The sequence below is a fragment of the Dermacentor variabilis genome, chromosome 1 (genome assembly GCF_050947875.1).
Source record: "Dermacentor variabilis isolate Ectoservices chromosome 1, ASM5094787v1, whole genome shotgun sequence".
Lineage (NCBI taxonomy): Eukaryota > Metazoa > Arthropoda > Arachnida > Ixodida > Ixodidae > Dermacentor > Dermacentor variabilis.
The window spans coordinates 267684095-267710351 of record NC_134568.1 but is presented as its reverse complement, the minus strand read 5'-3'; the positions used below and the strand labels follow the sequence as shown (position 1 = coordinate 267710351).

General features: G+C 42.6%; 2 protein-coding genes across 6 annotated transcripts in view; one reads left to right on the top strand and one right to left on the bottom strand.

The window, feature by feature from the left end:
• Window positions 1–12381, bottom strand: part of LOC142564363 (uncharacterized) — a 60112-nt gene extending 47731 nt beyond the window's left edge. The window contains exons 1-2 of one of the 4 annotated variants that reach the window (XM_075675370.1): window positions 12223–12381; window positions 4782–5019 (exon numbers count right to left, since the gene is read on the bottom strand). Coding sequence is in view for 3 of the 4 variants with exons in the window: in XM_075675347.1 (XP_075531462.1) it covers window positions 4927–4956 (30 nt within the window). In the remaining variant the exon portion in view is untranslated. Of the gene's footprint in view, window positions 1–4781; window positions 5020–11682; window positions 11973–12019; window positions 12168–12222 lie in introns of those variants that run through there. The other 3 variants (XM_075675347.1, XM_075675355.1, XM_075675362.1) reach the window with 3 other exon arrangements.
• A 196-nt stretch (window positions 12382–12577) lies between these two features.
• Spg7 (SPG7 matrix AAA peptidase subunit, paraplegin) overlaps window positions 12578–26257 on the top strand; it is a 79218-nt gene continuing 65538 nt past the window's right edge. For both annotated transcript variants that reach the window (XM_075675328.1, XM_075675336.1), the window contains exons 1-6: window positions 12578–12951; window positions 13037–13133; window positions 13206–13283; window positions 13363–13526; window positions 16579–16659; window positions 17353–17586. In XM_075675328.1, the coding sequence (XP_075531443.1) occupies window positions 12757–12951; window positions 13037–13133; window positions 13206–13283; window positions 13363–13526; window positions 16579–16659; window positions 17353–17586 (849 nt within the window). In that variant the 5' untranslated portion in view covers window positions 12578–12756. The remainder of the gene's footprint in view (window positions 12952–13036; window positions 13134–13205; window positions 13284–13362; window positions 13527–16578; window positions 16660–17352; window positions 17587–26257) is intronic.

The window sequence follows — 26257 nt, the reverse complement described above, 5'->3', positions numbered from 1 at the left end:
CCTCAATGGAATTCGCCATTAGATAAATTGAAATATATTAACCTGGTTTATTTGAAATGCTGACCATGGACCACCCTTTGCCAAGAATAATTTTAAAAATAATTTTACAAATGTCGAAATGTCTTTTTTTTGTTGTTGCTGAGTGGGGCCTTTCAAGCCAGAGAGAATAATGAGAACTCAACACAAAAAAATCTGGAAAACGCTTAAGTTTCACCTTAAGAGAGGAATGCAATAGCATTCAAAGATCCCAGACTGCTTCTCGCTCTTCCCGGCAACTGCAGCTTATGTAACCATAATGTTTACCGGGAAATGGTGGCAGCGAATGCTATGGACGAAGGTGAGCTTCCTGGTAGAAATGCGGCATCTCGTGTGGGCCGATCCCAGAGGTAGTACACAGCCATGCCAAAAAAATTACATAATTTTCAGGTTTCTTTTATTGTTTCGCCCCTTTAATATTTCAGCCTCAGACAATTTAACATAAAAGTCATGCATTGTTCCTGTTTTGTTTCATGACATTTGTTTGTGGGCTGTCATTCTCAAAATTCCAACGAATAACCTTGTCAAGAATGTAAGACAAGGTGTGAGCAACTTTAGTAATAGAATGGTACGGCAATACAACCCGCATATACTGCATGTCATGTAGCAAGGCGTGGCATATACATATACTTAAATATATACTAGAATTTTCACTCACGGGTAGGACAGTGCTGGACGCCAATGCCAACACCGGATTTTCTGTAACACGGGGCCCTTAACACTATCGCGTTAAAATTATCTGTGCCTTTAGGGGCACCACATAACTGCGCTCAGATCATGTTCACACACTTACACGCTTAAGATGGAGAAAGGAGAAAAATGGCAAGAGTGAAAGCGATTCCGGAAAGAAATAAGATCACAAGACACCTAAGCACTTCTTACAAATTGTGACTGTGAAAGCATTAATGGCCAATTATATGCTGCCGAGTGGTCCTTCAAGTTTTACGCTGTGAGAGAGAGAGATGGAGAGTAAAGGCAGGGAGGTGATAGAATGGTGTGGCAATATAACCCGCATATACAACATGTCATGTAGCTAGGCGTGGCATATACCTATACTGTGGGGATGTGCGACTCTCACTCGTCTCCTGTAATCTGGCTGTGCCACGTGGCTTTATGGCAGCGGTCGGTATGCTTGCAGGGAAGTACGAGAGATGGCGCATGTGGCTTTGCTAACGCCACCTAACGGCGGGGTTACTTGGTTGCAAAAAGGAGAAAGCTCTTTCTCTTTGGCTCGGGGTCGGCAGCGGTGCGGACATGCTCCTGCGAGACCGTCTCGTGAGGCCTACCCCGGGATGGACGAAGGCAATCGTTCAAACTCGCCACCGTTCGCGTGACCGCACGCGCAAACGACCAGGCGTTGGTGTCCAGCATGGGGCGAACGAATTCACTCGCTATGTCGTTGCAGTGGGTCTAACTTTCGCGATTTGTTGCGCGCCCATTGGCATGTTTTGTGGATAGCAACTCGGTTATTGCACCTATGAAAGGTGCAATAAAAGCCCTTAAGATTGTTTGTACTACTGCGTTGTCGTTCCTTTGTCCCAAGAGTATGGGTGAGAACCCCACAATGCCTAAATATATACTGGAATTTTCACTTGCGGGGACGACAGTGCCGGACGCCAACGCCAATGCCAACACCGGATTTTCTGCAACACGGGGCCCTTACAACTATCGCATTAAAATTTTCTGTTCCTTTATTAGGGACACCACATAACTGCTCTGCCAGTAATGTACCATAACAGTACATGCTGCCCAAGCCAGCAAGCAGTGGCAGCCTGTGGTGGCAACGCCGCATGCCACTGACGTCCTACATGACGAGGGACCAAGGACGCAGCAGCATCCCCAAGGGCAGCAGACGTGCGCTGCAGCTAAACCCAGTGGGGGCAAGAGAGACAAAAAGCTGCTCGCCGGCTTCCTAAATCGAGACAACAGCACCCGCACGTGTGCATCACGTGCCTGCCTCACCAACAACAACCCGTCTCACCCCATGGCGTCGCGTCACTGTATCTGCTCCGTCAAAGTGTGATGGTGAAGTGGTGTCATGGCAATGCCCTCACCCCTCACACAACGCAGTTCGCAGCCAATGGGAAGTTTGGTGCCGTTTTGTTGCTACAGATGCTGGCCTTTTTGCTTAAAGGGCTACTTGATGCTTTTGCACCACAAAAGAATGGGGGGAAAAGGAAAAGAGTGGTGAGGGTTTTATGGCTGGAGTTGGTGGAGGAAGAATGTGTTGTGCCATGTACTATATGAGAACAGTTTTAGTTTTAACATTTTTGCTGCCACTCTTGAGATCTTAACACGGGCAACCCATCCTAGCACAACCTTTGCCACTCTTAGGTAATAGTACTCGTTTTGTGTTTTCAGCACACTTCCTGCTTTTCTCGATGAAACTTGTGCTAATTTAAAACCAAGGCTGATTAGTGAATGCCCAGGGTGGCAGGTCTATGAAGGAATTTATGAACTGTTCACAAACACTGAAATGGAAGAAAAACAAGGAAAGACCAGCTTCTATGAAGCATGAAATGTTCACTGAACCAACACAAGAAAAAGAAGAAACAGCAGGAGCCAAGGAACTGCCCAAATAAACAGCATCAGTCATTGGGGTAATGGTTGAGACACCTCATTCATGGTGACAGATGTCGCAAAGACGGGCTTTACTTATGTTTAGAAAAGACTGCAGGTTGTGTGTGTTCGTGAGGAAAAAGCTTCCAAGGGGAAAAAGAAAACTATATGTTCTATTCAGAAAGCAAGCTTCTAAGGGGAAAAAGAAAAGACACGAACACACACAACCTGCAGTCTTTCATCTGTCTTATTTTTTTTATTTATTTGTGTGTGCAAGTGTATGTATGCACTTTATCGTGGTTACAAGTTGTCCCCGAAAGGACAAATAGTATTTTTTGCGTTCGAGTTCTCATTACTCCTTCTAGCTTGAAAACTATACCTACAGGCTTTGTGCAGGATATTATTTGTATAAGTATAACACAAACGCATGTACTGCAGCACATGCAGCTTTCCCCAGGCACACCACACTGCCGGAGCCAGCGCGAGAGCGCCTTGGCTTCCAGCACCATGGTGTAGAAAGAAAGGCAGCCGCACCCCTTTCTATGGCTACGCTGGTCAACTGAAATGGCAGGAATGAAAGACGTGCGAATGAAATCACGGGAGGCCACATGTAAAACAACGCTGGATTTCTTTTTTCGCTCTCATATCGCCAAGATTCAACACTAGTTTTGAGCTTAATAGCAAAGAGAGAGAGAGAAGATATCTGAACCAGACTCAACAGCATGTGTGTAAGCACAATGCATGTTCAAACATTGCACATATAGTGCAGAAAAGGTTATCCAACAATGCACATTTACAGTAGTTTAGGACAACTGAATGCGACTGCCTTTGTCTCAAATCACTATACTGATGACATCTCATAAATATTTAATTATCAGGTTCACTGGGACTAAATTAACGATCCCTTGAACAGCTCAGGACTAAAATAACACTTGGCAGGCAGTAAAGTAGTCTCACAGCCACATAAGCATGCTGCTGTTTGCAACAATGGCCTCCAGAAACCCATGTTTAATGACTTAATACACATGCTTTTACTCTAACTAGAAGTGAAGCTTTTATAAAATCAATATCTGTGAATTTATTCTTTCAGTTAGATCATGTTCAAAAGTTCCATAGAAGGCACATGGCTTGCGATGAAACATGGAACACCAAACATTGGACACTTTGAACCAGCACAAATTCCCCAAAAATAATCACAGCAAGGGTGGATTAGGTAAACAGTGTCATATTGTGTCCCCAGGTAAGCAAGGTTACAAGCTTTACCAGCTGTGAAATAACTTCGAACCAAGTTCAAACCTTTGGCTTACACCCTCTCCTTGAGTGAGTGAGTGAATAAACATTTATTTGGTCCAGCAAAGCGTGATAAAACGCGCACCCGGCTAATCCCACGACGGGACTGACAGATCTAGTCTGCCGGCCCGATCGCGGGCGCGCTGGACGGCCAGGATTTGGTCCTCAAAGACGGGACTTCACAGTTATTATAATCATGTTCAAAAAATACCTTAATAGACTATTCAAGCAGAAAAAGTAAAGCTATACACTATTCTACAGCACAATAGTTAATGTTTTTCTGTACTAAAGGAACAAGCTAAGGCATTATAGTAAAAAAGAAGTCCCTGCATTCTAGTATCACAGTCCATAGCATTTTGGAAACTGGAACATGGATAAAAGCTTAAAAAAAAAGCAAATGCTGGTTATTATTTCTAAACTAATGGCAAGGAACTGAGCACCATCTGTTCAGACTACTGTATGAACATTTGATAAAGCAAGCCCTTGAACAAGATTCTAGAAAAATACTCTTAAAGGGACACTAAAGGAAAATATTGAAGTGGAGCTAGAATGAAATAATAGGCTCCTGTAATAAAAAATTAGTCATTCAAGGCGAGAACAGAGCTTTTGCAAGCAAGAAATTTACAAAAATGAAAAATCAGTGGCACCCCCAATTTTGGAATATGGTACCTCTCAAATGGTGTAAGAGGCACCCCTCAAGCACCAATTGATTCACAGACAGCAGCACAGTGGGAGGTCACGCGAACATTACGTCAACTCGTCCATTTTGGCATGGGCAATTCAAATTAAGGAGCAACAGAACCTTGAGTAGCAATTTTCTAAGCAAAAATGTCACATATTGCCAAACAGAAAACGATGACCAATTTCTAGATGAATAACATAACGATCTAACTCACCTTAATATTTTTTTAAATGTCCCTTTAAAAAATTAATAAAGCATTCCCAGACCAGCTGGACTGCAGAAGCTGAGGTGTGCTCCTTCCTGGAGAAAGCACTTCAATGTTTTAACTTCACCATCAAAGGTTGCAAGGTGCATGAGACCTTGGCCACTGTTCTTCCTGTCCAAAGCATCCAATTCAGACAGATCTTGATTCATGTCTGTTGAATCTTCAGGTTCAGATGAATGGACAGCATCTGCATCCACGTAGAGAAATTTACACTGATGGCAGGTATCAATCTAGCAGTTAACATTAAGGCAATCAATTGTGCCTGTAGATATGGAAACTATCAGAACAATCAGTGTGAAATGCACAAGTGATTATTTATATTAAATCTTAGTGTAACAGAAGTGTTGTAAATAAATAAAACAAGACTGACGCTGCAGACAAGATAGCAGACAATAGCTGTAAAATGGCCCACTTTTGCTACGTTCTAACTATTATGGAATTAATAAAGAAATGTTTCATTCATGCCTGAAGTGTTTAAAATCTACTTAAAAGTTCAGGATAAGTGTTCCACACACAGAAAACATAGTAGCTAGTTGCACATTACACTTAGTGGACAGTTTCTATTGGCAATCAAATTAAGTGCAGCACCAGCTATTCGAAACATGCTGCTCGTACGTAAAATTCAATTTAAATGACACAACCAGTTCAAAATATTAAGTTTAAAACTGCATTGAGAACAAGCCACTCAGTATTCCCAAGCATCTCTCACTCATAACCTTTTGCTTCATTTAGTCAGACTATTCTAGTACTTCTAGGGTCACTTCAATGAAAAATGCCCTAAACCCGCCAGACCTTTCTTTCACTGTGCCACAAGATTGCACATCTTCACCCGTTTCACAAAATTTGCCATTTTAATGTAACCCTAAGGCAACTCACATTTCATCCCGCACGGATGATCAGTTCAAAATTGGTGTGTCGCGTAGCCACACTACTTTGTATGCAGAACCGTTCATCCCCAGAACAAGTTCAGAATGGAACCACCTCCCCCGTACCATTGCCACGATCACCAATATCAGTGCTTTCAAGCAGGGTTCATACAGCATCCTATGACTCAAAATTCAAGGACAATTCAAGGATACCGAAGGAAATATTTCGAAGAGGAGGAAACAAACCTTATTTATACACATACAATTAAACACAGTGAATTCTTCTTCTTAGCAGCAATTTCTTGCTCCAAAGCAGCTGGTGAATTGAGCACGTGCTTCAGGCTTTTCAGGTGGCTTTTAAAAGTTAACTTTCTCATTGTAAAGATGCCACTTGCCTTCTGACACGATTACTTCTAGACATCAGCAAAAGTGACATTAATGTCAGATAAACTTTCCTTCAAGCATTTGTAGAGCCTCGGGTAGGAAAATGAAGCTGTGATAGCTGCGGTGTAAATAAATTAGCAAAACAGCAAAACGGTGGCATGGCTTGGTCTCTGGTTTTGCCTACCTCCACGATGGCAATGGTGATTAAACAAGCGTGTCGATGGTGGCTGCGGAAACACCACATTGCAATCGCTTAGAAACATATTTAAAAGAAAATATAATGTAAAATTGTTTCCCAGTAGAGAAGGTCCATGGAGTAGTCCCTGTAAGGAGTTTGGTAGTTAATTTGAATGTTCGAAAGTCACCACCAAGCCGCCCAGTTTTAAAGGAATTCAAGAACATTTATTTTCAAGAAGATTTAAGGGCCCTTGAATCTATTTCCAAATTCAAGGGTTTCAAAGTATTTCCGGGAGGTGCACAAACTCTGCTTTGAAGACAGCCATTGCTCACGAATATTTGTAACTGCACTCCATTGCAACATATTTTATTTCATACTTTAGTGTAATTTTGCGCCTCCTCTCTGCAATGCTTCTACCTTAAGAGAAAATAAATTCACTGATGGGCAGTTTATACAGGTATACCACAACTGCTGCAAGGAGAAAACCCATGAAAATGGTGTTCTGCTGCTGGCAACCTCCAGAAACTGTGAAAACTTGGGGTGTGGTTCCTGACCCAGCATGAAGAACAGCTATTTAATGACCATTTGAGAATGTCCTACTTGGAAGTCACATTTTGGTACATGAATAGCCTCCTCACCAAATTATGACATTAACTCTTGCTCCTTATGTGGAGCCTACTATGCTTGCATTAAAGGGGTACTGACAGAAAAATGTTCTATCTCACTTTTGTTGCTTTGTCAGACAGCTGTCAACCCCGTAAATACAGTGTTGCGTCTGAATTCTTTGAGTATGCAAAAAATCACCAATTATACTTAAAGTGACTGTTTCAAAATGTCCACCAAATGAGGCACGCCTTCTTGGCATAGAGCTTGTTTACAAGTTATCTCTGCACATTACGAAAATAGAAGTGGTCAAAATACACTGATGCATGTGTCGGTCAGATTGGTCCAGTGGTCAAAAACCATATACAATGGCCGTGATTCGCTGAAAGCTGGACATATGCTGCGTAAACCATTCTTTCCTCTTTCACGCCGCACTTCTCTGCATTCTACAGAGCCTAATAAGCTTGGTTTGTTTGGTTGTCCTCTGTCAGTCCTCTGCTGTCAATGTTGGCGTCTGAACTCGTGGCTGATTCCCGCTATAAGGGGGACTGGCTGTCACTTCTGTTAAAATGTGCAGCACCATTTGTCCTTCTCACCTTGTCTTTCCTATTGTCCCATCTACTAAAGCTTTCGATGAAATTATAATGCAGCTTCGACTACTGCACCAACCTACAGGTCTGCAATATCCTTTCCCCGAATGTTCATTATGTACACAGATGACTTGTAAGCAAACCAAACATCAAGAAATTTGGTGAGCTTTTTGAATTTGTCACATTAAAAATGCTACATGATTTGTTGCATGTTCGAGGAGTAGAGCCGTCATACCGTGATAATGAAGTCAGCGGCTATACACCAGAACAAAAAAAAAAAAAAGCCAGACAACAATCTTGTGTCACTTTTCCTTTAAAGATACACTACTACCACAGACCAGTAAGTCACTCTTAAAACCCATTGCCATTAGTAGAAATGGATTATTAACTGACAAAATGAAAGCCACCTCTAATCCCTTTGAATTGTGCACCCACATCATGACATCCAAGATTATACAACCAATTCATGGCATTTTAACATAGATCCTTTTTGTACCAGAAAAAGCCCCTCAAATTAAAATTCAGCTTTTGTTTCAAATTGGCACATAATCTATAAAGGGGCCCTGAAACACCTTTTCTTCAAATACAGGAACACATTGGAAGGCAAGTGCAATCAATGCCTGTCTATGAATATATTCCCAAAAAATGTTTTTACAAAAAACAATCATAATGGAGATATAAAGAGCACACCGTTTTCTTTGATCACTCTACTGCTCTTTTTTTTTTTTCTGGGGTGCACTTATGGTAACATTTTGAAGTTGGTGACATTCACAGCCACTGCTTCCGCATTTGCTAGGAGATTTGAGGGGTGTGCATGCACGAGGGTGATGAACAATTACCCAACGGCTGGCATCTATTAGCTGTTGCACAGTGCATGACCTCGTGGACAGTGGCAAAATAAGAGGGGGACAACCTTTTGTGCAAGACTGCAGGCTCCCTGCTGTGCGCAGTGCAAAATTATTTGTGCTCGCATGTTCAGGCAGCACTGTATACAAATTTAAAACATTTTTCCTACGTGCTAAAAAGTTGTTGCAGTGACCCTTTACCTGTTAAAAAAACACCTCGCAAGCAATTGACAATAAGGACGACCTTAAAAGTGACACTAGATGTGAACATTATGCTAAGTCAAATTAGTAAATTATGGTTCTGCAATAGCAAAATGGCCACCCATACTATGAGAGGGCACTTGGTAAGCCAGAGAAGATGCAAGAACAAGGCACAGGGCAAGGTCATAAGTTCTCGCAACAGCTGTGGCATTCCATAATGTCACAGCTGGTGTGGGAGCTTAAAAATGACCTTTGAAATGGTGAAATATTTGAAATCTATGACATTACACTGACAAATACTTTGAAATATGGCGTTAAACTTACATGCTGGCACTGAGATTTTGGTATAGAATTCAAGAAACCGCATTTTGGCCCTCATTTTCTTGAGGAATACCAAGTGTTTCCCATTAACTTGATGAAAATGTACCAACTAGTCCATCTTCAGCTAGATGTTTCTACACAGCGTCCTGTTAACATTAGCATTCAATCCCACATTAGTAGAAAACCCAAATTTCCATGGCACATATAGTGATGCTCCATTTTGCTATTTCAACAGTGAGTGCCATTCACTTCCTGCCGTCTTGGTCTACATCCTGCCCGATTCTCTGCCGTTTTTGTTTCCTTACACTTGTAAAAGACATTATTCTTGCTTAACTGCATAATATTTATCCGCTCTGTTTACTCCTAGCCACAAGCAGCCTGTCCCTTTTCATTATCCCCTAGAACACCAAAAATTCAGTGCTTGACTCATACATAGCCAGCTACTTTGGACATCTATATTTCATTAAACTTGAGGAATTCATTATTTATAGACCTCAATTCAATTTTATAACAGTTTGCTTTTATTTATTAACAAATGCTTCAATGCCAGCCGTTAGTTTTTACCTGAACATTTGAAAAGATAGTTGAACAGAACTCAAGCCACTAGTACACACAGCAAATATGAGGGAAGTACGAAGAGTGAAACTTCTCTCATCAGGTCAAATACAAACACCAAAAACTGGCTTTACAATCAGACTGAATACTAAACATTTTTTCTACTTTTGAAGAGCAAAAATGAAAGAAGAGACAGCAGGTATAGAACCCTTGTTTACACACACTGCCAACTATAAGAGAATGTTCTGCCAAAATGGCAACCTATAAATGAGCAAGCAGCTAATTAAAATCTATGTAATCATGGCAATGATGTTAACACCAAGTTGCACAAGACAAGCTACAAGTAGAAAGTTTAACTGTTGATGCAATTTAAGAATAAAAAGGACTTCTCCCCACTCAGAAATGAAACCAAAACTCATTAAGCAAAATATACCAGAACAGTTAACACATGTAATCATGAACCTCACCAAAAGAAGAAAAATTAGCTTCTTTTAGACCAAGATCAGAAAGTTTAACTGTTGATGCAATTTAAGAATAAAAATGACTTCTCCCCACTCAGAAATGAAACCAAAACTCATAATGCAAAATATACCAGCACAGTTAACACATGTAATCATGAACCTCGCCAAAAGAAGAAAAATTAGCTTCTTTTAGACCAAGATCAGAAATTTAGACTCGGCCAAAGAGTGCAACTTCAAGTACATTGCTGTAAATCTTGTGTAATAAATCCATAACAATAATATATTTAATGTCCACGTCCGTAAATGGCCTGCGGCTGCATCCCCCGAGCCCCCCCCCCCCCAACCAGACCCCCCACAAAAGAAAAATCTTGCTCAGAAAAAGCTTGAAATCTGACAGTAATTAACATTCCTAAGTCATACAGGGGCATTGGGGGCTGCTTTAGTGAATGGCTTCAAATAATCATTAAGTGCCTTGGGTGTTTCTTTTACATACAATCAAATGTAAATGCAAGGGCTGTTTCGCACACTATCACAAAGCCAAAAAATAAACCAATACTGTGGACACCAGTAGAATACCACAGCCAACTGAGCCACGCCTGTTGGTACTTCAACAAAGTCTGCAGTAACATATGAAGTGTTCCTGGTTGGGTTTGCGGCCAGTAAACTACATGGTTCCTTCCGCATTTAGGATAACTCAAGTAACCTTGTGTATTTAGACATAATTGAGTGCCTGAAAATCCTCAATACCACATTTTTCAATCACATACGAACCAAAACATTAATATTCACATATTTGAAACCATGTTCACATGCCTGTACATCTTTTTTTTTTTTCCATGAAACAGCTCTAGAGTTTTCAGGCTATAGTATTTTCTGCAGTCAGAAACATGGCACTTTAGTTTATGTATATGGACAGCAGCAAGATCTAATAAAACACCTTTTAATGAAATCGCTACTTCAATTCAAGAGACAAGGGGTTGTGTAGCTTACTTCCACACCTAGCAGCAGTCAACAAAAATATTTGCCTGTGTGTGATAATTATTTTGCAGCTGCTTGCGCTTTTACACCACCTAAAACAGCTATTTTTCAACATCACACCACAAAAACACATTTGTACCAACTCTATGAGCAGCTTTCAGCACACTTTGCTAAGCTTTATCACGCGCTCAACACAGCAGCCACCTGGACACTTCCTGTCTGACATCTCAACTAGAAAGACACACGTACTACAGACAGTTCTGATCAAGTAGCAGAGAGTGACAAGGAGGGAAGTGTCCACATACACCAACAAGGTAGCCTCATACAGCTTCAGACGTTACCGTAAGTCAAGAGTTAGGTTGCATTAAGGCTGTTTCAAACTCCCATTCTTAATACACAATTTCATTTAAGCACTAAAGAAAACTGTTCGATAAATAATGCCGCGCGATGCTGTTCAAAAAGAAATACATCACTGCGAAAATTTATTTCAGACAGAAGGTGCAATTTCAACTGAGTGAAATAAACAAGCTACCTCCACAAGTTTAAGCCGGGACTTCCTACAGATTGTACTTAATAGTGGATGTTCCCGTCCCACCTGCTAATTTGCATACGCTCATAAACTCTATAGCTATAAAGCAGTAATGTCATGAATGCCCCCCCCCCCCAAAAAAAAAAAAACATCGCCGCCAATACTACACAGACCCCTGCGGTATCACACAATAGTACGAGGAAGACGTTACATAACGACTATGTCGTCATCGAATTACTAGTAGGTAGTAATGTCACTCAGGCCGCAAGCAAGCCTCTGGCCACGACAACAGGCAAGACTCATCATATTGGTTAAGCATGGGCATATTACAATACCTACCCAAAACATAAGCTGCGTGCTATGGTCAGAAAAAAAAAAGTGCGATCACACGCCTTGACGCATCATGGCTCCACAGTTAACGCGTCAGGCAAAACAAAGGCATGCCGGCAAATGATGGAGACAGGTTCAACATCACGTCATTTCACATGTCCGTTGAGATTTGTGGCAAAAGAATGAACTCTGCGCACCCTCCCGACTATTTTAGCAGGCATTAACAAGAACTTCGGCAGCAAAGCGTAGGCACCGTAAGTATTACCACACAAGTTGAAAGTCCTGGGTTAGCTTCCGCGACACCTTAGCTTCGTGCCACAGACACGACGCTTAGGTTGCCACTCACTTTTGCTTACTCTTTCCGACACACTTCGCCCTTTCTGAGGTAAAGAAAAAAATAAGGTAACCAAGCCGCGATCACATTAGTTTTCTACTTCTCTAAGCCTAAACTCATTCTCTTCATATCCCACATACTTGTCGGCAAAACCGCGATTTACGACGCATCGTAGAATTGACAAACGACACCGGCACAAAAAGATCAAGGTTTACCTCATATGCTCTCCTTTTTATTCTGATGTTTCGCAAGTGTTCTCCAAACGCGTGCTCACAAAGAATGCAGCCGAAAAAATTTACTCTCAACCAGAGCTCCAACAAAAGATATACAAATAAATACACTACTCCGTAGGTAGCCCTCGCACAACGCGGACATAAAAAAAAAAAACATGCGATCCAGGCCAAGAAAACAAAAATAAGAGAAATCCCCAACTAAAAAAAAAATCCCCTTTTTTAGTAAACTGGAAAGTTATATAAAACCTTTAAAGTGGCTGAAGACGCATGCACAAACTAGCGTGGCTCTGGCTGTGGATGCGATAATATCCACATCCATCCGTATCCAGAAGAGAAAATCAGATGAAACGTGATGTAACTTATGCGGGCAGCGGCAAGGTGGTTCAGCGGGTTCGGAGCTACGGTAGAGCAACTGCTGTGATGCGACGTACTGATGATACGACACTTGAAAGCAATTGGCGTGAGGTACAAGGTCGCAGCGTTTGCTTAATTTGATATTTTGCTGTCACTTGCACCATGATGAGTTTGTCGCGAAGGGTGAATTCAGTCATCGGCGGCACCAGAAAAGTTCGCTATCGACAGTCCCTGGTCGTGTCGTCGGCAGTGACATTCATAAACACACATTTGCGCACTTTAGGTTTTCGAGGCTTGCAAGGGGCACAGATAGCGCGCCTTTCGAGCAACTATCTGGGGACTCGTGCTTCAAAACGGGTGCGTGAGAGATCTTGGAACATTTTTTTTTTTTTTTCGAAGCCGGACTATTTGATTGTAATGCTCTTTCTGTTATGCTTTTCAGCTTTACAGTCAAATTAATTCCGAAATAAAGGCTGTTAGAGGGCTCTTAAAGAGGTCTGGGATTCTCGCCGCAAACCATCGTATAATTTCTAATCTAGGTAAGCCAGTAGTTAAGTCGTCTACAGTGTTTCGATGAATTTGTAGTTTCCTTGTATGGTTTCGTTTGCCAGGCTGCGCAAGATCTTTACATACAAGTTGTATTCTTAGACAAGATAATAATGGCAAGAATAACAAAGATAAGGAAGATGGTGAGTGTCTTTCAGTCTCTTGCTTTCGGACGAATGAAAGTCGTAGCGCTATGGACCTAATTTAAAAACTTTCTTGCAGAAGAGTCCAAGGTTTCGCTGCTTGCCAAGGCAGCTATTTGGATGATGACAGCCTATATAGTCATCACACTAATGTCCCTCCTGTTCCCGACAAGCAACCAACCAGACGTGCTGCGCTATGTATCATGGAACGAGTTTTATCACCAAATGCTGGCAAAAGGAGAGGTGAAGTGAAAGCGTTGGCAATATCGTGATCGCAGACTGTTTATAGTAAGCACTTATGCATGGCAGTGTTATTGCAAAGTTCCAGCTCTTCTATTTCATGTATGACAGACCAACTGGACACCTGAGAAGTCGTGTATTCTATTTCATGGTTTAAATTAATGTCACTAGTCTGTGCTCGGGCATTTGCGATGCTAAATCTTAGACCTGCATTGAGGAAAATACATTCTTTCTGAAAATCTAAGCTTTCATCAAACCGACTTTAAGCAATGAAATTCTTTACAAAAGTGAATTTTTTACATCTTTGACAAGTCACCAATATTTAGCATTGTTTTTAGTTAAAGCCAAAAAACAAATTTATTTCAAATTCAGTTCCAACTAAAGTAAGTCAATATTCCAAATAAATGGAAAAGTACAAAATTTTAAAATTTTGCAAATTTAAAGTCTTATAGCATTGGAGCAGTAGAAATTTGGTGCAAAATTTATACTTTCTGTGGACTCTGGATAAATCTAACTTGCATCAATGTATCTAGCAGATGAATGGGTGTGCCAGGGTTGGTTGACTGCATAAGCATAGTAACATTCAAAGTGGAATGTGGGTACTAGATATGCCACAGCTATAACAGCAGCCATTGGCTGGCGTACAGTAAACAAAACAGTGGCAATCCAAGAGCCACGTTGGACTGTAATATATAGTCAAGAAAATCAAGTCCACCAGGTATTTGCACAGTTTGCGTGTGTTAAACCGTATGTTAATTTCTGCATTGCAACTGCAGCAGCGCAAAGCTCTAGCAGCTGTGTAAAGGCTGTAGGGCTGGTAATTGCATAGTTTTAAAATTTGACAGCATTTAAATAACCATTTAGCAGACAAGAACACCAGGCAGTATGTGGCTGCCGGGGTGTGCAGCTGCATTCCACAACTGGAATTCATGTTGAGATAAAGGGCCATCAGAATATATCCTGGAATGCATTCTGATGGGGGCAGTATGCAAAAACACTTGTGTACCGTGCTTTGGGTACACATTAAGGACCCCAAAGTGGTCAAAATTAATCTGGAGCCCTCCATTACAGCGTCTCTCACAACCCACTGTTGCAATTTAGAGATGTTCAAGCCCATAACTTTTTATATCAGCAGAGCCTGTTAGTGTTTCTGCTTTGTATTTATTGCTTTCAATATGAGGAAAACATTGTGAGTGCACAACCATTCACTTTAAATCTAAAGAAACAAGCAGCCACACTACTCTTGACTTGGTCAAAGAGGTTCTGGGTTCTCCAACACTTCCAAGATGTATGAATAGCATTTCTTTGTTTCCCAGTTTTGTTATTGAAAACACTAATCTTTGCAAGCATTCTGTGATGCACCCACTTGCAACTAAAATTTAGCATATTGCAGATATGTGCAGTATTAGGCTTTTTATTCTATGCAGTTTCATTTCAGTTGATTTTAATCACATAATAGGAGCGAAATGAGGTATAGATCATGAAGAAAAGCAGAAGTCCTGTGACATTGAGTTGGGCGGAGATAATTCTGTGCATGTTATATAGTGTTGGTCCGAATGGCAGATGGAGCTGAAATTATGCTGGATTACATAGAATGTGACAGCTCTATTAAATTCCTCGACAACAATTTCGCCTGCACAGATGTCTTGTGCAGTAGAGTCTGAAAACTCAAGCAGAGTACAATTATGTTCTTTTGTGTGCTGAACAACCCTCTGCTTTTTGTTTATAAACTCAATTTTAGTATGTCGTCACATGAACAAAACATAGGATTAATGACACTTTTTCCTTTGCCACTGAGTTTAATGTAAGTAAAGTATTGTGCAGTTATATCCATTGCACTTATATTTGATTGATGAAGGTAAGAATAACGTGAAATTACTCGCTTCTGGTCATGCCTTTTTGACATTGTACACACCTACCTTTACCTTCTGATGTTTTAGTAAAAATTCATAGTCTGCTACAGATAGCACTACACATTGCCACTTTGCATTTCTTGACACCATATTTTTGAGGCATTCATAGAGTTGAGTGGCTGGCATATATATGACTTTTCTGTATACTTTGTAGGAGCATCACTTTGACCTAAATGTTTTCATTCTTTGAAAATGCAGAAATTTGAAAGTAATAAAGATGGCTTCAGCATGTCATGCTATATATAGATAAATAGGGGTTGCCACAAATACAGCTGAACTTTCATGTGAAAAATAGTAAGGGAAAAAAAATTCTGTGTTCAGATAAGCACAAAACAAATTAAAGTAAGCCCAGCAATCTCACCTGCAGTCTGCAAATAATTTTTCTTGTGAGCACCCTGCAGTTGTGTCACAGTATACACCTCAACCTTTAATCTTGCGAAGTTCCTGCACCTCAGAGACTTGCGCCAGGGTGATGCAACCTGTTATGTATTATGTGCCAGTCTGAAAGCAGGGTAGTGCTGATAACAATTGTTCTGTCACTCTTGCTTGGCAAAATAAAAAAATCTTCGAGCTCACAAAATTAATCGCTTCGGTGTACACTTTGGTGCTGGCATTCCTACCTCAGAATGTAAAATTAGAGGCAAATTTCAGGATTAATGTCTTGAAACATGAGCCTTGTAAGAAAAATAAAGTGAACTTGCCTTAGAATACAGCTCTCATCAAGTTTCCAATGGAAATGTGCACTCTAAGCACAAACATTTTAAAGTTAATGGTTTTTAGGCAATTGTATATTTTGTGCTGTCAAATTCCCTTGCACAATATGTCAACCAAGGAGTACCAAGCATTTGTGTAACTTGCATGTTGTTTGAATAAAATGAGCAAAAGTTTAACTCTAGGGGTACAGGGTCTATGTGTGCGTGCAGAAATGTGAAGGGGAATAAAATATGAGTTAAAACTTACTTATACTTTCTTGAAGAACCTACTACCTCTGCTACTGCTTGAAACACTGTATATCTATGTTATGTGTAGTTTCTTTTGTGTGATTTTGCCATATATTTGTGCATTATTAGTAGCACCATCCTCACTTGGAAATAAAGTCATGTCACTGTTTATTTTTTTTCTGTGTGTGTGTGGTTGTACAGGTTGAAGAAATCATTGTGAGACCAGAGCTTGACTTGGTGACCATCTACTTGCATGATAATGCTATCATTAAAGGGAGAAAGGTGAGAAAAAGAAATGAAAACAACTGCAGTGCATCATGAACTGTGTAAAGCCTGGCCTTGCTCTTGCACCCCTTTCCAAAACAAGTGTCTTATTGTGTGTAACTTTCCGCATGTCATAGTGAATGCCAGACATTTGTGTGCATTCTAAAATAAAGATAGTGGTAACGTGAGTGTACTTTGCGTGTCAAAAGCGCACATTTCAGGACTGCAGTGTATTAGAATAGTCACCTATGGATATCACCATATTCAGCTTACTTTTAGATTATTTTTATGTATTATCTTTTGCATTCTTGTTGGTGCACGCAACAAGAGCCAAATTATTACAGAAAAGTCGCACATGATGCAAAAACTAAAATTTGAATTTAATACTGTAAAACAACTTGTTCTTTAATGGGAGCATTCATAGTTCTGCTAGCAAGCTTTGGTGCAATTCATAATGCTGCAAGCAAAGTGGTGGCTAAATGGATAGATATGTGGACTAGGTGCCATCTTGGCCCCATTAAAAGATCAATGTTTTCTAGCTACAAAGACACTCCCCTATGAAAATGTGAGTTATTCTAGGATGAAAGTTGTACTTATGTTCATTATATTCCTTGCTTTCTTTTCACTGTGCCCTAGTCCTTGCCACTGGATGTTTGGGGACTGCTGCATGTTAAATGAACTGTGCAGTAATGGTTGTGTTTGGTAGTGCAGGCTGAGCACAAGACTTTTCACATGAACATTGTTGACGTGGAACATTTTGAAGAGAAGCTGCGTATGGCTGAGAAGAGCCTTGGCATTCATGCTGATGCTGGAGTGCCACTGGTGTATGAACGCAACCAGGAGAGCACATGGCTTCTGCTAGCCTCCCTCATTGCGGTGGCCCTGATGATCCTACTCATGTTTCGCAGTGGCACCATCAAGACTCCTCAGGCAATGGACTTCTTTGTGAGTCTGCCTGCATGAGTCTGCAGTGCTAAGCTCATGCAGCTTTTCCATGTAGGACTTCTGTACTTCATGGTGTACTTTGCAGAATTTATGTTAACCTTAAGCAAACATGGCTTATTGACTGTTTCTTCAGAAAAGAACCATTCTTTTTCAAAAGTCTCTGAGCTACTGCTCCAGTGAACAGAGTTGATTTTGGATTGTGCAGTAGGGTCAGTACCATATTCCTCCTGCTGCAATGTTCTGGAAGCGTAGGGGAACTCTCTCTACCTTCCCGAGCTTGTAAATAAAAAACCAACAATAGCTCTAGTCATGTGCGAGTGACGTACAAAAATGTTTCACTAAGAGTATGTATGCTTGTGTTGATTATTGAAGGATGTGTTATTCTGGTACAAAGGCATGGAGTGATGCATGCCTTTTGCATCATGATATAACAAAATATATGTGCAAGCAAAACACTAAACATATGTAAAAGACATCTTTTATTTAATTATGGGGGCATGGTTATAATGCAGTTTTTTAGCCCTTTACTGCCATGAAAAATGTTTTTAAAAATTGATGAAAATATTTTTTTAACCAGTATTTATTTGGACATCTTTATTCAAGAAAACATGGTACCGAGATTGCCTATAGAGCATTTACTGCTCTTGTTGAGAAATTGACCAGCTAAAATAGTGTAGTGCCCACCAATGCCACTACGCATGGACACTAAAGGTCAGCGCTCTTGGTCGGCACTGCAAAAGATGACAAAAATAAAGTGGAGTGGCGCGTGCTCATGGTGCAAACACGGCATGTGCTAGCTGTTCCAAGAGCCTGCTACGCTGGTCTTCTGATTCTAGCGCTACGAGATGACCAACCCCAGCAACCTACCGCCCTCAGGCAACCTGACTACGAGGTAGCCTGATGCTACCTCGCACCCTCAGGGTGTCACAGCTCTACAGCTTCGCCTGCCCACGTTCTGGTACAAGGACCCACAGGTTTGGTTCACCCAGGTTGAAGCCTCCTTCAATCTACACCACATCACCTCGGAGACTTCTTGGTATTGCTACTTGCCGACCTGTCTCCTAAGGCTGCTCACGAGGCGGAGGACATCATTGCTGCACCTTTAGGGGATGCCCCACACCAGCAACTGAAGCAGAGTATTTTGGACCACACCATGGCGTCTGAGAGCGTGCACCTGCAACGCCTTCTCACCTCCGAGGAGCTTGGAGATCGCCGCCCTTCCCAGCTGCTCAACAGCATGCATGGCTCCTTGGCTCAAGCAATGTCGATGCGAATGGTGCGCTGTTGAAGGAGTTCTTCCCGCAATGCTTGCTGCAGTACACCCACCTTGTCTTGGGAGCTGCAGGAGACTTGACCCTCGACCACCTCGCCCAGCTTGCTGATCGAGTCCATGACGCGACTTCTTCTGTCGCCGCCCTCTTTTCAACACCAGAGTCCACTATCATGGCCCGCTTAGAGTCCTGGAACACCAAGCTCGCCTTTTCCATCAATGCCCTTCGCATGTCCTCTCATGACCAGTGCAGCTCCTCCTCGCGTCCCAGCCACCGCCCCTCTTCCCCGAGCAGTCCCCGCTCGCAGTCCTTGAAACTTGTCTATTTGCTAGTACCATCGCACTTTCCAGTACCCCGCCCACCAGTGCAAGTCCCCATGCCAGTGGTCGGGAAATGCACTGCGAGATCACTGACGTTGGTATGTGACCTCGCCTTACAACCTAGCCGCCTTTTCATCATCATGGATTGCATTTCTGGCCTGTGCTTCCTTATAGACATGGGTGCCAATGTCAGCGTACTGCCATCCTCTAAGCGTGACCACACTTATAAGTCATCTGGCCCTACACTCAGTGCAGCGAACTCTACCTCCATCACCACATATGGTCTATGGTCTCTCACTCTCGACCTTGGCCTGTGGAACACGTTCTAGTGAGTCTTCATCATGGGCAATGTCAATCAGCCTAACCTTGGCTCTGACTTCGTGACCCATTTCGACCTCGACGTCAGCATGTGCCACCATCGCTTGATTGACATCAAGACACGACTCTCCATCCCTGGAGTTCTGTCAGCTGTCACTCCCACTGACATCCGCACGCTGATTCCACCATGCCCATGCGCTCGCATCCCCGAAGACATTGTGAATAAAACTGCTACAGACACAGGACTGAGGGAAACGACAACACAGGGTGGTACTTCAACCAGGTAGTCAGACCCACTAATTTTGAAAGGATCTTTGGGTTGTGGTTTGCTCAAATGGTTTTCAAGCAACTTGCTGACTTTACATGCCAGCTTCCCCTTTCCGTTACAGTGGCCCTGAATAGACATGAATCTTTGAGTCTCTGCGGTGAAGAAAATGCTCAGAACATTCAAATCACTCCCTGAGACCTGTTTTGCCAGCTTCTGCAGGTTGAGATCTTCTAAAAGAGCAAGTGCCCTGCTCTTCAAGTTCACAAGTACGACCTTCTAGCGTCAGTGCACTGTGTGGCTAACAAGGCACCGGCTGATGAGAGGACATGCTAGCATCCCCTTTGGAGAGTGTACAATGTCTGCGCAAGAATTTCACCAAGAAATCCAGTAGCTCTTAAGTTTTACATGAAATGGCCTGCCATTGCTCTCATCCAGGCTGACAAGGAAGGTGGCTTCACCGTGCTTCTACAGAAACTTTTTGAAGAAAAAGCCAACAATGATGTAAGAATTTCAAGGCCGTATCTCTAAAGCCCTCCAAGGTGAAGAGCAGGGCACTTGCTCTTTTAGAAGATCTCAACCTGCAGAAGCTGGCAAAACAGGTCTCGGGGAGTGATTTGAATGTTCTGAGCATTTTCTTCACCAGAAAGACTCAAAGATTCATGTCTATTCAGGGCCACTGTAACGGAAAGGGGAAGCTGGCATGTAAAGTCAGCAAGTTCCTTGAAAACCATTTGAGCAAACTAAAACCCAAAGATCCTTTCAAAATTGGTGGGTCTGACTACCTGGTTGAAGTACTACCCTGTGTTGTCTCCCTCAGTCCTGTGTCTGTAGCGGTTTTATTCACAATGTCTCACCAACTGGCCTACAAGTTTACCTTGCTAAATCCTCGAAGATTTTCCTGACGTGACAAAGGCCCTGCAATTTAAGTCAGCCACCCAAGCACAGTGTAACCCATCACATTGTCATGCATGGTCCACCTGCTGCAGCTCGTCCACGCCGCCTAGTCAGTGAGCGTCTGGCCATTGCTAAACGGGAATTCGAGCACATGTTCCAGCTGGGAATTATTCGCCCTTCGTACAACGGTTGAGCCTCTTCCACTCCATCTGGAGCACAAGAAAGAAGCGGGTGATTGGTGTCCATGCGGCGACTACGAGGCGCTCACACGGTCCCCGATAGCTATCCCCTTCCACACATCCAAGATTCCACAGGCCGCTTGGAAGGATGCAAAATCTTTAGTAAAGTGGACCTTGTCAGTGCCTCTCACCATGTCCCTGTTGAGCCTGCTGATATTTGAAGACAGCCATTACTACATCATTCGGCCTGTTTGAGTATGTGCACATGCCCTTTGGTCTATGCAACGCAGCTCAAACATTCCAAAAATTCATTGCCGAGGTAACTCGCAGACTCCCAGCTGTGTTTGCCCACATTGACGACATCCTCATTGCGAGTCCCAATCCACAAGATCATGGGCATCACCTCCGGAAACTCTCAACGCCTTCAACAATTTGGCCTGGTTTTCAACCCCCAGAAATGCGTCTTTGGGTCTTCCGAACTCGAGTTCCTGCGTCACCACGCCTCAGCGCTGGGAATTCGTCCATTGGCCTTCCATGTACAGGCAGTGCAAGACTTCCCAGCACCCACTACTCTACGTCAACTGCGTAAGTTCTTGGGCCTAGTAAGTTTCTCCTGACGCTTCATTGCACACTGTGCTGAGCTTCTGCGCCCATTGAGTGACCTTCTTCACACGACCAAGAGCTCTGCATCCGCGATTTCTTGTTCTCCCAAAGCTCAAGCTGCTTTCAGGGCTGCTAAACAAGTCATTGCCGATTCGGTGCTTCTCATCCACCCGAAAACTGACTTGTCTACTCACATTATGGTGGATGCTTCCAATGTGGCCATCGGCGCTGTTCTCCACCAGCAAATTGACTCTGAACGGCATCCACTGGGCTTCTTCTCTCGGAAGCTCCAACCTGCCGAGACTCACTACAGGGTTTTTGGCTGCTAACTGCTCACTCTCTACTCCACCATCTAGCACATCCGGCACTTCTTGGAGCACCAGCCATTTTATGCTCTAACGGATAATAAGCCTCTGGTGTATGTCTTCCGTACAAACTCTTCCAAGTATGTCGCACGTGAACTTCGTCAACTGGCCTGTATATCGGAGTTCACTACGGATATCTGGGGAGGTATTCTGCAGGAGTCCACCTAGTGGACGGTCCATTTTGGCGGCTGCTGATTGGATGCTACTGTACGAGGGAGGAGGAGACGAGCGACCCCAGCCAATCAGCAGCGGCCAAAATGGACAGTCCACTAGGTGGATTCCAGCAGAATACCTTCCCTGGTACATCAAAGTACACCCCCCTCGGCACTTCTACCTGAACTGTGGACTGGGAACGTCTAGCTCAGGTGCAGATGGAAGACCCTGAGCTGCAAAAACAGCGTGACCATCCCCTTTCTCTCAGTCTACAACTCGTTCCCTACCCGTTTGTGCTTGGCTCACTCTGGTGCGACATGTAGCTGCACGTCGCCCCTTCATGACGTCTGCCATCTCAACATCCAAGCCACGCAGTGCCTTGTTACACAGCGCTACATCTGGCCAAGCATCAACACCGATGTTTACCAGTGGACACATTCGTGCCTCGCATGCCAGACCGCATCAGTGACCTGCCACACGAGGACTCCCACGCAGTCTTTCTTGCCACCTGGCTGTCGCTTTGACCACGTCCATCTTGATTTGGTTGGACCACTTCCTCCCTCTTACGACTGCCAGTACATTCTAACAATGATTGACTGCTTCATCTGTTGGCCCCAAGCTGTGCCCATTCCAGACATCACTGCAGGAACGGTGGCCAAAGCCTCCGTTTCAGCATGGGTTTCACACTTCGGCTGCCCCAGCATCATGACCACTGATCACGGCCGGCAATTTGCTGTACGCTCTTCACTTCCCTCAACCGCCTGCTTGGTGCTAAACACTGCCGTACCACTGCATATTATCCTTGTGCCAACGGCATGGTTGTGGGGCTCCAATGCCAGCTCAAGGCTGCCCTCACTGTGCGCCTGGGTCAGGAGCACTGGGTCGACCACCTTCCTATAGTGTTTCTCGCCCTACGCACTGTCCTTCGTCATGACCTTGGCTGTTCTCTGGCCGAACTCATCTATGGTCCACCCCTGTGGCTTCCTGGAGACGTGTTCGTTCCTTTGGACCCCTTGCCCCAGTTGCTGCAGTACCTTCAATGCCTACTGGACTGCATTCAGCAACTGCGTCCCGTCCCACCTCGATCTTCAGACTAAGCATCTTTGTGCATCTGGACATTGGGTCTTCGACCCACGTTTTTCTTAGACAAGACGCTGTAAAGGCACCTCTTACACCCTCCTACGATGGGCGGTACCATGTTCTCGACGAGACGCCAATGTCCACCACCATCCTATTAAATGGTTGCGAAGAGATGTCAGTCTCATTACGCCGCCTCAAACTGGCCTACCTCAAGAAGCCTCCCACGGAGTTCCCCGCGGATGTCGCCAGCGGATCTGCATGTAACCAAGACAGCACCATCTCCACCTCGTCAGTGAGTACGTTTCGCCGTTCCGTCTGGGCGGAGGACCCTGTAGCGTCCACTGACGCCGCTGCGCGCAGACGCTAAAGGTCGGCACTCTTGGTTGGCATGGTAAAAGATGACGAAAATAAAGTTTGGCGACGCGTGCTTGCGGCGCAATCATGGCACACGCTAGATGTTCTAAGAACCTGCTATGTTTGTCCATGGTTCCGGCACTCCACTGCAACCCCTCGGTTCCCGTCAATATTATGTAGTATAGTGAATATTTGTGTTTCCATGCATACTTTAGATGCTTGCACTTCCAAAACCTTAATCTCTTTTAAGAATCTGAAAGATTCTTGAAAACTCATTTTACACATCTTCCATAAAAAGAAAGCTGAATGATATGAATTTTCTTCAAACAGAGGATGCTTGAATAGTTAATTTTCTGCAACTTTCATATTGCCTGTGTTGGAAGGTCATAGTAACATTTGTCAAGTGTGTAGTTCATATTCTTTGTATTCTTAGTGTGGGATGCAGCCGTGAAACTTCACCACATCAGGACAGTGGAAGCACCAGGACATTAATATTTAACACTGTAGTTTGTCTTGAAATTGCATTTTCCATACCAGCAGTATTCATCCAGCATATCATCAGAAAGAAATGACTACAAGGTTAGAAAAGGTTCGTCGTGCCACGCCCTTCATATGCTCAAAGTACCGCTGTTTAGATTCCGTCACACTGATGTTGCAGCCTCGTGAACTGGAAACACTAGAAGTACGAAAAAATTGTCTTAAAGTGTTTTTTAAAATACTACATAAACATTTGAAAATCAACAAAGATGAGTATGCAACTTACAGGAAAACGAAGCAGTCGTGTTAATCACCAATATGTTTTACGCCCATACTTTGCTCACAGTGATGCATTCCGCTTTTCTTTTTTCCCTGCCGTGATTGAACTTTGGAACGCGATACCAAGCTTTGTGGCAAGTGCCAGTAATATTTGGGAATTCGAAAAATTGTTAAACATGTATTTTTGTGATTCCGCTGCAGCTTGATGCACCTGTATATATGGTCTGCCTGTAATTAAAACCCTCCCTGTAAGAACCCTTGGCAGAGGGTTGGCAGTATGAAGAAATTAACTCATAGCTGGAATAATCTGACGAAAGTAATGTCATCATTTGGAATTCATCATCACTCTGTATGTGGACATAGCTCTTCGTATGACCAGACATCAAAAGCGCAAGAACTGTTGATGGTAAATTTTTTATATCAGGCACTCTGTAAAATGTGCAAGTGATGACATTACAAGGACTTAACACAATAGCTATATGAGTGGACATGTTTAGGGCGCCTGTGACAACTGCTGTTGCTTTGTGGTGTGAGGTATGCAAATCACCATTAGAGCTGTATATTTGTGAATCAATATTTGAAAATTAAAGGGACACTAAAGGTAGAAAAAAAATGTGTTAATAAATTGATTATTAGTGTTCAAAAATAGCAGATGCTATTACATTGTTCAAAAAAGAGGTTCCATAAATGTGTAAAGTACTTATACATGAGAATGAAGTCGCACCATTACGTTGGAAATGTGGAACCACATTTGACTGACATAAATTTTCTTTACTGCGATTTGTCAAGAGCAGTCAATGATTGGTAATAAAAACCAAATGACATTCCAAGAAAATACGATTGAAAATGCAATCTGGCCAATTTAATGGATTTTCCTAGGCAAGGGCTCTCTGTCTCTTCCTTTTCACTTCACTGTGTCAGTGCTCTTCTCAAGTTTGTGGTATCCTTCCTACGTAGGGGTGTGCGAATAGTGATTTTTGAGACCAAATTGAATATGAATTGAATATGAATTGAATATTGCCAAAAGAGAATCGAATCAAATATCAAATACTTTCCGAATAGTTTTCAAATAATGAATAGCCATTATCACAGTTAACATAAAGCGATGTTCACATCCCAGTATTCTTAAAGTTAGCAAGTTTCTGCCGTTACATAGTACGTTAGGAAGTGTTTATTAAAAGCACAAATGGAGCATTTCAAATGGAGCACATTATCTTTAAACATCTAACAGTTTTTCTTGAGCTTTATGGTTTTCTCGACCCTAGGCAGCACGGATTTCGTAAAGGGCTTTCAACCACTACTCAGCTTTTAGAAACCATTCATGATTTCGCACCTATTCTGGATGAGCAAGGGCAAATTGATATTATTTTTTAGATTTCTGAAAAGCATTTGACCGGGTATCACACACCAAACTCATGATAAAATTGAAACCTATACTTAAAAATGAGTCCCTTCTTTCTTGGATTCAAGCATACCTTACTTCGAGACGGCAAACTGTAAGCATAGACGGAACACATTCACGTTCAAGACCTGTCCTATCCGGAATCCCACAGGGATCAGTGCTTGGGCCCTTATTTTTCTTACATATTCATTAATGATATTGCACAGGAATTGACAGTTAAAATAAAATTGTTTGCCGACGATTGCGTTTTATATAAAGAAATCCATAGTCCTGCTGACCAATCTCTGTTAAATACCTCGCTGTCTACAGTGCAATCATGGTGCAGCGCATGGCAAATGAAAATCAATGTGGAAAAAACTCTAGCGATGACCGTGATGCAGAAACGACACCCTTTAAACAATCAGTATTCAATCGATAAGCAAATTTTAGACCGCGTGACAAGCTATAAATATTTGGGCGTAGTTATCAGCTCGGACTTAAAGTGGAATGAGCACATGTCATACATAGAACAGAAAGCCATGCAGAAGCTTTGTCACTTTAGGCGTCGCTTAAAAAATTCACCCCGTGAGATAAAGCTACTAGTTTACAAAACTTCCGTCCGCCCGATTCTTGAGTATGGGTCCGTCGTCTGGGATGCACATAGCGATATTAACATAAAAATGGTAGAAAAAATTAAGAAAAAGGCAATAAGATTTGTATTCAATTCCT